Below are 13,019 nucleotides of genomic sequence, written 5' to 3'. Positions count from 1 at the left end.
TGACAGCAACAGCGTTTGCTCCCACGATACATAAAGCCGTGACTCCAGCGCTGTCAGAGGTGATTTCACCACCACAGTTACATACTTCAGCATATATGCCGAAGCGTGGGGGCAGCAGTGGGCGGAGGAGCGATTTGCTCCTAACTTTTGCGGGAGGATGCCCCCATGCTTCGGCATATATATACGGTGCATGTATGCTCATCATTAGAAGTGGGTGGATGAAGGGAGGTATTCTAATGGTGGGCATACCCACCGATCAATATCTTTTTTTCGTTCAGCCCACAGGCTGCATGAAAAAAAGTTTACAATATATGCCCAACAAGGACCAGCAACGTACTGGTATGTTGCTGGACTTTGAGTGGTTATACCAGAATGATGCCTGCAGGTTTAGGTATCATCTTGGTATCATTCTTTTCAGCCAGCGGTCGGCTTTCATGTAAAAGCAATCCTAGCGGCTAATTAGCCTCTAGACTGCTTTTACAAGCAGTGGGAGGGAATGCCCCCCACCGTCTTCCATGTTTTTATCTGGCTCTCCTGTCCCAACAGGGAACCTGAGAATGCAGCCGGTGATTCGGCTAGCTGACCATAGAGCTGATCAGAGACCAGAATGCCTCCAAACATCTCTATGGCCTAAGAAACTGGAAGCTACGAGCATTTCATGACTTAGATTTCGCCAGATGTAAACAGCGCCATTGGGAAATTGGGAAAGCATTTTATCACACCGATCTTGGTGTGGTTAGATGCTTTGAGGGCAGAGGAGAGATCTAGGGGCTAATAGTCCCCAATTTTTTCAAAAAAGAGTACCTATCATAACAATAAGATAACAATAAAAATGATTAAAAAAAAATAAAAATGAAAGGAACAGTTTAAAAATAAGATAAAAAAACAAAAAAATAATAAAGAAAAAAAAAAAAAGCGCCCCTGTCCCCCCCTGCTCTCGCGCAAAGGCGAACGCAAGCGTCGGTCTGGCGTCAAATGTAAACAGCAATTGCACCATGCATGTGAGGTATCAGCGTGAAGGTCAGATCGAGGGCAGTAATTTTAGCAGTAGACCTCCTCTGTAAATCTAAAGTGGTAACCTGTAAAGGCTTTTAAAGGCTTTTAAAAATGTATTTAGTTTGTCGCCACTGCATGTTTGTGCGCAATTTTAAAGCATGCCATGTTTGGTATCCATGTACTTGGCCTAAGATCATCTTTTTTATTTCATCAAACATTTGGGCAATATAGTGTGTTTTAGTGCATTAAAATTTAAAAAAGTTTTTTTTCCCCAAAAAATGCGTTTGAAAAATCGCTGCACAAATACTGTGTGAAAAAAAAAATGAAACACCCACCATTTTAATCTGTAGGGCATTTGCTTTAAAAAAATATATAATGTTTGGGGGTTCAAAGTAATTTTATTGCAAAAAAAAAATAATTTTTTCATGTAAACAAAAAGTGTCAGAAAGGGCTGAAAGGTCTTCAAGTGGTTAGAAGAGTGGGTGATGTGTGACATAAGCTTCTAAATGTTGTGCATAAAATGCCAGGACAGTTCAAAACCCCCCCAAATGACCCCATTTTGGAAAGTAGACACCCCAAGCTATTTGCTGAGAGGCATGTCGAGTCCATGGAATATTTTATATTGTGACACAAGTTGCGGCAAAAAGACAATTTTTTTTTTTTTTTTTGCACAAAGTTGTCACTAAATGATATATCGCTCAAACATGCCATGGGAATATGTGAAATTACACCCCAAAATAAATTCTGTTGCTTCTCCTGAGTATGGGGATACCACATGTGTGAGACTTTTTGGGAGCCTAGCCGCGTACGGGACCCCGAAAGCCAAGCACCGCCTTCAGGCTTTCTAAGGGCGTAAATTTTTGATTTCGCTCTTCACTGCCTATCACAGTTTCGGAGGCCATGGAATGCCCAGATGGCACAAACCCCCCTCCAATGACCCCATTTTGGAAAATAGACACCCAAAGCTATTTGCTGAGAGGTATAGTGAGTATTTTGCAGACCTCACTTTTTGTCACAAACTTTTGAAAATTGAAAAAAGAAAAAAAAAAAATTTTCTTGTCTTTCTTCATTTTCAAAAACAAATGAGAGCTGCAAAATACTCACCATGCCTCTCAGCAAATATCTTGGGGTGTCTACTTTCCAAAATGGGGTCATTTGGGGGGGTTTTGTGCTAACTTGGCATTTTATGGCCTTCGAAACTGTGATAGGTAGTGAGGAGTGAAATCAAAAATTTACGCCCTTAGAAATTCTGAAGGCGGTGATTGGATTTCGGGGCCCCGTATGAAGCTAGGCTCCCAAAAAGTGCCAGACATGTGGTATCCCCGTACTCAGGAGAAGCAGCAGAATGTATTTTGGGGTGTAATTCCACATATGCCCATGGCATGTCTGAGCAATATATCATTTAGTGATAACTTTGTGCAAAAAAAAAAAAAAAATTGTCACTTTTCCGCAACTTGTGTCAAAATATAAAATATTCCATGGACTCAACATGCCTCTCAGCAAATAGCTTGAGGTGTCTACTTTCCAAAATGGGGTCATTTGGGGGGGGTTTGTGCCATCTGGGCATTTTATGGCCTTCAAAACTGTGATAGGTAGTGAGGAGTGAAATCACAACTTTACGCCCTTAGAAATCCTGAAGGCGGTGCTTGGTTTTTGGGGCCCCGTACGCGGCTAGGCTCCCAAAAAGTCCCACACATGTGGTATCCCCGTACTCAGGAGAATCAGCAGAATGTATTTTGGGGTGCAATTCCACATATGCCCATGGCCTGTGTGAGCAATATATCATTTAGTGACAACTTTGTGCAAAAAAAAAAAAAAAATTGTCACTTTCCCGCAACTTGCGTCAAAAAATAAAATATTCCATGGACTCAACATGCCTCTCAGCAAATAGCTTGGGGTGTCTACTTTCCAAAATGGGGTCATTTGGGGGGGTTTTGTGCCATCTTGGCATTTTATGGCCTTCAAAACTGTGATAGGTAGTGAGGAGTGAAATCAAAAATGTATGCCCTTAGAAATCCTGAAGGCGGTGCTTGGTTTTCGGGGCCCCGTACGCAGCTAGGCTCCCAAAAAGTCCCACACATGTGGTATCCCCATACTCAGGAGAAGCAGCTAAATGCATTTTGGGGTGTAATTCCACATATGCCCATGGCCTGTGTGAGCAATATATCATTTAGTGACAACTTTTTGTAAATTTTTTTTTTTTTTTGTCATTATTCAATCACTTGGGACAAAAAAAATAAATATTCAATGGGCTCAACATGCCTCTCAGCAATTTCCTTGGGGTGTCTACTTTCCAAAATGGGGTCATTTAGGGGGGTTTTGTACTGCCCTGCCATTTTAGTACCTCAAGAAATGACATAGGCAGTCATAAACTAAAAGCTGTGTAAATTCCAGAAAATGTACCCTAGTTTTTAGACGCTATAACTTTTGTGCAAACCAATACATATACGCTTATTGACATTTTTTTTACCAAAGACATGTGGCCGAATACATTTTGGCCTAAATGTATGACTAAAATTTAGTTTATTGGATTTTTTTTTATAACAAAAAGTAGAAAATATAATTTTTTTTCAAAATTTTGGGTCTTTTTCCGTTTATAGCGCAAAAAATAAAAACGGCAGAGGTGATCAAATACCATCAAAAGAAAGCTCTATTTGTGGGAAGAAAAGGACGCAAATTTTGTTTGGATACAGCATTGCATGACCGCGCAATTAGCAGTTAAAGTGACGCAGTGCCAAATTGTAAAAAGTGCTCTGGTCAGGAAGGGGGTAAATCCTTCCGGGGCTGAAGTGGTTAAACTGGCTGCTCTTGTCACGCCATGGCAAACTGATCCACTCTTATGTAGCTTCTGACAGGCTGCACAAGGAGCCCCGTGTCTCTGGAACCATAGGTCATAGGAGCCCCTATTTTTACCAGTGGTGGGGTAGGACTTAGGCTACCTCAGATCAACAAGCTACGACCCTTTTTTATTTGTTTAGTTTTTAACATTCATGCCTACCCTGACTGCACGTCGCTGGTCTGTACAGCCTGCAGGGCCTCCTCCCATTGCTCATCCTCGAATACACGACTTAGTCCAATTGATAACCAGTCCCGAGTATATACCAAAATTGGAAATTATTGACATTACTTCCCTCAAGGAGATAGTAATTTTAATGATTTTATTAATATATAAATAAAAGTAAAATTGACTCTGATGGGACAAACATACAAGTTATGAAATCAAAATAACTGAAATACCAGGTACAAAAAAAGTGTTTGGAAAAATAAAATCTCCTAAGATGTATACTTGACAGAGAGATACATACATGTTTTATATAAATACTTACAATTCCAGATTCATGCTTTGGCTTTACAGTAATTGATGCCTTTTCCTTTTTTTGCTTGTATACCTCTTCAGCTTCCTTTAATCTGTATAACAAGAAAAACATCACTGAGATTTGTAGTATTACTATCAACAGTTAAGCTACTGATATATAATTTTTTTTTTTTTTCAACCGCCCTGGCGGTATTCTAGAGTCTGGCTAGAGGTGAGATTTCAGTACCAGACTCGGGATCGCATTGCAGTATCCAGGCAAAAGTAACTTACCTTGTCCCCTGGATCCTGCAATGTCTGCCCACTGTGTCTGCGAGCCATCATCTCACTCGATTCACAGTGCCGAGTGCTGAGCTCCGTTCCCTGCGAGCGTTGCGACGCACAGGGACTGAGTTCACTGCCAAATTCAAAAAATTAAAAACACACAATACATACAGTACACTGTAATCTTACAGATTACAGTATTGTATAAAATAAATTACACATCCCCTTTGTCCCTAGTGGTTTGTCCAGTGCCCTGCATGCACTTTTATACTATATATACTGTTCTTTCTGCCTGGGAACTGGAGATTGTCTATAGCAACCAAAAAGTGTGCCTTTACGTCAAAAGTGGTTTTAGACCAACTAGAAAACAGCGATAGTAAATTAGAATGACTTGCAGAATTGAGCGATAGTGATTTGTGGGGAAATTCGTCATCAAACACTGAAAGTAATGACAGCGACAATTCTGCAACTGAGCAAATTCCAGTGTTTTTGATTTGATTACATTACTGAATAATTTTTATTATTATTATATTATTATTTGTTATAATTATTTATAGTTAGTTATTATATTATAATTTATGATTTTGTGTTTCAAACTTTATCATACCCGGGATGTCTACTAGACTCTTGTTTGGACAGATTTAAGTGTGTTATTCCTAATGCCCTGTACACACAATCGGACATTGATCGGACATTCCAACAACAAAATCCATCGCATTTTTTCCGACGGATGTTGGCTCAAACTTGTCTTGCATACACACGGTCGCACAAAGTTGTCGAAAAAGCTGATCGTTCTGAACGCGGTGACGTAAAACACGTACGTTGAGACTATAAACGGGGCAGTAGCCAATAGCTTTCTTCTTAATTTATTCTGAGCATGCGTGGCACTTTGTGCGTCAGATTTGTGTACACACGATCGGAATTTAACCGATCGGATTTTGTTGTTGGAAAATTTGATATCCTGCTCTCAAACTTTGTGTGTTGGAAATTCCAATGGAAAAAATCTGATGGAGCCCCCACACGATCAGAATTTCCAACAACACAATCCGATCACACTTTTTCCGGCGGAAAATCCGGTCGTGTGTACAGGGCATAGGAATTACAGTAAGGAAAAGAGGGGGGGGGGGGGCACCCTTAAAAATACATGACTTGTCGTTAATAAAAATCTCTCACCCGATGCCACTCCTCCAGTTTAGAGGCCATATCCGTAACAAAAAACAAGCATACTAGAAAAGAAAAGGGATCAAAGAGAAGCAACAAGGAAGTGATTCTCCTGGGCCCAAAGACAGTTACTGTGGATATAGTGGGCAATTATGGGAGAGTAGTATATAAAAATTTAACAAAGTTTATTGAAGTAACACATTCTAAAATTGACAATAATACCACCAACAAATGTGTAAGTAGACTTGATCCACCATACACTAATAAATGGGCTTATCGGGTGCTACTTGCACGCGCCGTGCTCATTGGCCAAATTCACAAAAATAACAAACAATAACAAACACATAAGAACATAAAACAAACATGGTGCAGGCGCCTATACTTCCACAGATGCACAAGGTCCCTATGGCTAAACGCCTAATCAAATTACAAGAAACCAATGTCTAGTAACAAAGGGGCATTGTGCATGTGTGGTCCCCCAGGGAGATGGGGATAAAGGGATTCAGTCAACACTAAAAATACCCAACTGAAAGTAACCCACTGAATGATGTCACCGAATCCTAAATATATTGAGTGCATGAATTAAAGGAACTTCAAAAAATATATCTCGCACGCGCATGCTCAAGGCATTTCATTCACAAAAGGTCCATTCCTGAAGTGTGATAAATAATGACATTCAGAGAGTCTCTGTTTAGGTGTGTTGAAAAATTGAAGCCACACAATTAGTTAATGCGGTCACCGCCAGGTGCTATTCACATAGCAAAGCAAACTTGCTGGAGATTGCCTGGAACTAATTTATATTTCAAAATCGATTATTTAACCCGTAGATGGTTATGCATCACTACATATTGTCCCAAGGTCCACATTTACCAAAGCAATGCCATACCAATATCTATGCGGAGATGCCAGCTGAAAACAGGAGCTGAAAGGGTTACGTTACCGCCTCTTGCTAGTATGAGGATCAGACAGTGTCTCCTTTGTTTCCATGGCAGCCCTACTGCTCCGTAGTTTCTCCGCCTGTAAGGTAAGTGCTGTCTGTGGCTTGCTGTGTCTTATAGGGACGTGATGGATGTCACTCCGCTTCTTCGTAGGTTCAAGCTGCAGCTATGACATACGGCAAGTGAACTCCTAGTTGTTTGGCGGTTCCGTCTGGAGAGATACAATTTCTCCTATCAAAAGTCCCCGTCTCCCATTAGAATGGGGAGATGACTGAGTCGGCGTCTGCACACCGTGGTTACGTCGACACATTTCGCAACGTCATTGTTACGTAGCTTCAACTGGACGTGGAGGGGACCGCCGGTGTTCTGCCGAGAAAGTTCCGCTCGGTGTATAAGTTCCCCCTCTACTGCGCCTGCGCAGTAGGTATCGGCGGAAATAGCCGAAGCACAACAGCTGAAAATCAGCTGTACACGGCGCCTGGAAGAGGGCCCCTCGCGGGCTCGCTTCGCTCGCCACGCTTCGGGCACGGCCTCGCTGCGCTCGGCACTTTTAGATTCCCCCTCTAGGTCCACTTGGATGGTGGGGAAGGAACCTGGACCCAGAGCGCAGGCGCCGTGTACAGCTGATTGAAGCATTTGAGCTTCGGCTATCTCCGGCGGCTGAGAGTAGTATGTACTGCGCAGGCGCTGCGCCTGCGCAGTACAGGGGGGGAACTTATCCGCCGAGGGAACATTCTCGGCAAGACACCGGCAAGCATCTCTCCCTCTTATTGCTCCGAGATGCCGCCGCCCCTCCCTCTTTGATTTAACCAATGAATTCAACAGGGACGGGCTGAAGCAGCAGAAATGCCAAAGATGCCAAGCCCGGGTGGAAGTTCCTTTTTGTGTCTGACTTTGGTCTGTGTTTTCACAGTTCTTATCAGTGAAATGGTCATATTTAAGCAGTTGTATTCAAATACGGAAAGGAAATGGAGGATAAAGCCTGTTTGTGTGATACATCCCCGCTAACACTCCTGTATCCTTCCCAGTCACCTCTGACATTCATACAACATATATATCTTACCACTAATACACGATTAGTATATGGATAGAGCACCAATAATACCCAGTGTTACTGAAAGGTATGTATAAATAGATAGTGAACTGAAAATAACGGTGCCATCATTCTCATTAAGAAAGAGGAAAACTGGGACCGGAGTCTACAGGTTAAATAACCGATTTTGAAATATAAATTAGTTCCAGGCAATCTCCAGCAAGTTTGCTTTGCTATGTGAATAGCACCTGGCGGTGACCGCATTAACTAATTGTGTGGCTTCAATTTTTCAACACACCCAAACAGAGACTCTCTGAATGTCATTATTTATCACACTTCAGGAATGGACCTTTTGTGAATGAAATGCCTTGAGCATGCACATGCAACATATATTTTTTGACGTTCCTTTAATTCATTCACTCAATATATTTAGCAGTCGGTTACTTTCAGTTGGGTATTTTTAGTGTTGACTGAATCCCTTTATCCCCATCTCCCCTGGGGACCACACATGCACATTGCCCCTTTGTTATTAGACATTGGTTTCTTGTAATTTGATTAGGCGTTTAGCCGTAGGGACCTTGTGCAACTGTGGGAGTATAGGCGCCTGCACCATGTTTGTTTTATGTTCTTATATGTTTGTTATTGTTTGTTATTTTTGTGAATCTGGCCAATGAGCATGTCGCGTGCAAGTAGCACCCGATAAGCCCATTTATTAGTGTATGGTGGATCAAATCTACTTACACATTTGTTGGTGGTATTATTGTCAATTTTAGAATGTGTTACTTCAATAAACTTTGTTAAATTTTTATATACTACTCTCCCATCATTGCCCACTATATCCACAGTAACTGTCTTTGGGCCCAGGAGACTCACTTCCTTGTGCTTCTCTTTGATCCCTTTTCTTTTCTAGTACATAAGAATTACAGGCCTGCAATTTAAAACGCCAAATTTCCATGCAAAATAATTGTACCGCTTTCAGCACCTAAAATCAGAAATAATCATACCTCCAGGGAGGTTAAAGAACTATGTTCTATGCCCTCACAGATAGCAGAATAAATACTTCTTTTTTTTTTTTAAATACAGTAGGTAAGTCAGTATCAACAAGCAACAGATATCACAGACAGATTTATTTATATGAGGTTAGTTGAATTCATTCTGTTTTTGACTACTTTAGAAAAAAATGTTTTTAAAAAGAAAAGAGTTTGTCAATGTAAATGATTACTAAAACCTCATAACTTATGAGTGAAATTTTAAAAGTACCCAAAGACACGGGATGACAATTGCCCAATCCAGCAGCTTTCGGCTCTTCTCTGCAATTGATGAAACAGACAATAGAAAATCTGTCCTAATTTTTGCCCCCCTAATAAGCTGTAATTATTTTCCAATCTGCTTTCCATCAGTCCCCACTATAGCCACATACATTTATAATGGCAGAGTGCATGGAAAGTGTACCCTTAGCAGTGGTGTATTTAGGTTTTGTGCTGCCCTAGGCCTGACTGAGCTTGCGCACCCCCTAATTTAAATATGACCCACCCCTTCCTGTCAAGGCCACACCCCTTTCTTTTAAAGATCCGCCCTGTCATCTTCATTGGAGGAGGACAGAGGGACGCCGCGGGAAGAGGACAGAGAGGCACGCAGCATCTTTTCATTTGGTGGGTAAGGGGATATGTGCTGGTTGCTTTGGGAGGGGAGGATTAGACCCCTCCCAAAGCACCCAGCACATATCCCCTTACCCCCCTCCCCTCATCCATGTGTGCATTTGTTATCTGCCCCCTTCCCGGTTACTGTGTCCCCCTCCACTGTAAACTATACACAGACCTCAGAGCAGAAGCGCGGCTCTTGCACTGAAGTCGTGTCCCTCCTCTGTGGCTCCTTCTCCTCCTGGATGTGTACACTAGAACATTGGAGCTGAGAAGGAGGAGGAGCTGAGGAGTGTGTGTGGCTGACAGTGGGGAGAGAGGTGGCGGCTGCTACGGAAAGCCGATCGCTGCTTGTGGGACCCTGGGTGGCAGATGTCCTGGGTGCCCACGCTAGCGCACTCTGGCTGCCAGTTACCGAAGCTCAGTGCTGGAACTTGTTGTGGGCTCCGGGACAGTGGCGTCACTAGGTTTGGTGTCACCTGGAGCTGTAAAAATTGTGTCATCCCCCTTAATTTTTTGACTGGAGGCCCAGCGTTGGAGCTCATTGTGGCGGTCAACAAGGCCCAGAGGATATCAGGTTAGGCACTTCCTAATGGCTCAGTCCCTGGGAACAGTAATGAATAATGGCCAACAGGCTCTCTTACCAGACCCGGTGAAACCGCAACAGTGATCCCTCCGGCTGGACGTTCGCTCACTCTGGGTTGCCCAGGCTGACTCTGGTCAGTAGTGTAGCATGTCTGTACCCTGGCAGTGGCTTCATCTTTCTCCCCCTCTGGTGGTGTGGGTACAGCGTGGCTCTCTGGTGGTGCGGGTACAGCGTGGCTCTCTGGTGGTGCGGGTACAGCGTGGCTCTCTGGTGGTGTGGGTACAGCGTGGCTCTCTGGTGGTGCGGGTACAGCGTGGCTCTCTGGTGGTGCGGGTACAGCGTGGCTCTCTGGTGGTGCGGGTACAGCGTGGCTCTCTGGTGGTGCGGGTACAGCGTGGCTCTCTGGTGGTGCGGGTACAGCGTGGCTCTTTGGTGGTGCGGGTACAGTGTGGCTCTTTGGTGGTGCGGGTACAGCGTGGCTCTTTGGTGGTGCGGGTACAGCGTGGCTCTCTGGTGGTGCGGGTACAGCGTGGCTCTCTGGTGGTGCGGGTACAGCGTGGCTCTCTGGTGGTGCGGGTACAGCGTGGCTCTCTGGTGGTGCGGGTACAGCGTGGCTCTCTGGTGGTGCGGGTACAGCGTGGCTCTTTGGTGGTGCGGGTACAGCGTGGCTCTTTGGTGGTGCGGGTACAGCGTGGCTCTCTGGTGGTGCGGGTACAGCGTGGCTCTCTGGTGGTGGGGGATACAGCGTGGCTCTCTGGTGGTGCGGGTACAGCGTGGCTCTCTGGTGGTGCGGGTACAGCGTGGCTCCCTCTTTGGCTTCCCCCAGCACAGTACTCTCTTTTTCTCCTCTAACACCCCCCCTCAGCAGAGTGCATGCATGCTGGGGGCTGTAGCATGTCTGTGGACACACAGGGGCCGCCACTCTTCAGGGACTACTTTTCCCATGATGCCCCCCAGAGTCTTCTGATTGGCCCTCTGCTGTGGCCAATCATGGGGAGAAAAACAGCGGTCAGGAAGCTGGGCGACGGCGCAGGGAAACCAATTAGAGCCGCTCTCTCTCTCTTCTCCTTAGGCTGACAGAAAGGGGAGGGGGGGCGAGCGGGGGAGTTCTCTGGTAAATGGAGCAGCAGATCTGTGACAGGGAGAGGAGAGATGCGGGTTGTCAGGGGAGGGGGGGCGAGCGGGGGAGATACACAGACAACCCGCATCTCTCCTCTCTCTGTCACAGCGCTGCTGCTCAATTTGCCAGAGAACTCCCCCGCTCGCCCCCCCCTCCCCTTTCTGTCAGCCGAAGGGAGAAGAGAGAGAGAGCGGCTCTAATTGGTTTTACCGTGCCGCCGCCCAGCTTCCTGACCGCTGTTTTCATCCCCATGATTGGCCACAGCAGAGGGCCAATCAGAGACAGAATCACAGCTTTACGGAGGGGCGGCTTGACGGCACCCGGGACGCCACTGCACTGCACTGCTAAGCTGTACTCCCTGCTGTGCGGGAGTCGGGAAGAGGGCGCCGCTGCCATTTTCGGGGGGGGGCGGCTTTTTGCCGCCCCCCCGCACAGTGCCGCCCTAGGCCTGGGCCTTGTTGGCCTAGGCCAAGCCACAGCACTGACCCTTAGGGTGGGTGCAGTGGCGGCTGGTGAAGTTTTAGGATGGGGGGGTGCCAGACCCCACCCTTCCATTTTGACCCCCCCTCTTCCCATAAGCCCCACCCCTTATATAATACACCCACTCTGTCCCCTGTATTCCACCCATAGTGTCAGGAGTATACAGCTCAGCATCACAGGACAGAGCATACAGCTCAGCCTCACAGATCAGGGTATACAGCACAGCCTCACAGATCAGGGTATATAGCTCAGCATTACAGATCAGGGTATATAGCTCAGCCTCTGTCAGGGCTGGGCTCGGCCCTTCCTTCTCAAAGCTGGTCGCTCAGCTGTCGGCTAATTGCCAGCTCCTATCTCTCCACAGTGACTCACCTGTTGATGATATCCTGCTCGTCAGTCCTGCCTACTTAAGCCGTCCAGTCCAGATGATCGCCTTGGTCACATCTCTAGAGAAGCTCTCCTGTGTTCCTGTTAAAGACTTGCTTGTCTGACATTCCTTCTGGCTCTAGATCCTGCTTGCTGTTCTGCTACGCTCATCTCTGGCTCCCTGACGTTTTGGCTTGTCTGACTATCCGTTACGGTTCCTGAACTCTGGCTATGTTTTGACTATGTTTATTCTGTTTACTTTTTTTATTGTTATTAAATAAGTGTGATTTAACTGTACTTCTGTCTCAGACTGATTCATGGTTTCTGACAGTAGGCAAAGGCCATGAATTCAGAAGATGCAGTGAATTCACTTGTTGGTAATATTTTTTTCAGTGGATGAGCAGGATCACCACATGGATCAGTTTGCCATGGCGTTACAAACGCTCCTGAGTCACACGGCTCACCTGGAATCTCCCATTGTGGCTGCTCCGGTACAACCTGTGTTGTAGGCCGTCCTTGATGCTGCTCCAGTATCTGTACAGGCACCCGCCTTGAGTATTACCTCTATAAGAGGTATGTCTGGTTCCACTCCGCTTACCCAGCAATTTGGGGGCGATAGGTAATAAGAGAACCCAACAAAACAAATGCAGGGAAGTAAAGGGTTAACCACCTCACCTGATAACAGAGCATTCACTGCACACTCAGGCTCAGCCTTATTTACTGCTGGGACAGTATAACTGGAGACAAGTTCAACAAACAGTGAGATAACTGAAGATAGCAGCACTCTGATGGGCAACCTGTCACAGGGGAAGATAGGTGTCTCAGCAATAAAAAAGGCTGAGCCCAGTGTGCAGGGAGCTCTGTTATGTGAGTGAGTGAGTGAAAGATTTACTTCCCTCCATTTGCTTGTTGCTACTGAGAGGATGAGCTGCTCTGTTTTGACTACGTTTACTCTGTTTACCTTTTTTTATTATTATCATTATCATTATTATTAAACAAGTGTGATTTAACTGTACTTCTGTCTCAGTCTGATTCATGGTTTCTGACAGTCTCACAGATCAGGGTATGTAGGTATACATCATCTGTCCTGTATACAGCTAGCTATATACACCCACCTTCCTT

General features: G+C 45.2%; 1 protein-coding gene across 2 annotated transcripts in view; it reads right to left on the bottom strand.

Moving 5' to 3' along the window:
- Positions 1 to 13,019, bottom strand: part of FMN2 (formin 2) — a 262,967-nt gene that overhangs the window by 32,069 nt on the left and 217,879 nt on the right. For both annotated transcript variants that reach the window (XM_073627509.1, XM_073627510.1), the window contains exon 17: positions 4,323 to 4,404. In XM_073627509.1, the coding sequence (XP_073483610.1) occupies positions 4,323 to 4,404 (82 nt within the window). The remainder of the gene's footprint in view (positions 1 to 4,322; positions 4,405 to 13,019) is intronic.

The sequence above is a fragment of the Aquarana catesbeiana genome, linkage group LG04 (genome assembly GCF_042186555.1).
Source record: "Aquarana catesbeiana isolate 2022-GZ linkage group LG04, ASM4218655v1, whole genome shotgun sequence".
Classification (NCBI taxonomy): Eukaryota; Metazoa; Chordata; class Amphibia; order Anura; family Ranidae; genus Aquarana; species Aquarana catesbeiana.
The sequence above is the reverse complement of the archived record's forward strand: the minus strand, read 5'-3'. Positions and strand labels throughout refer to the sequence as shown.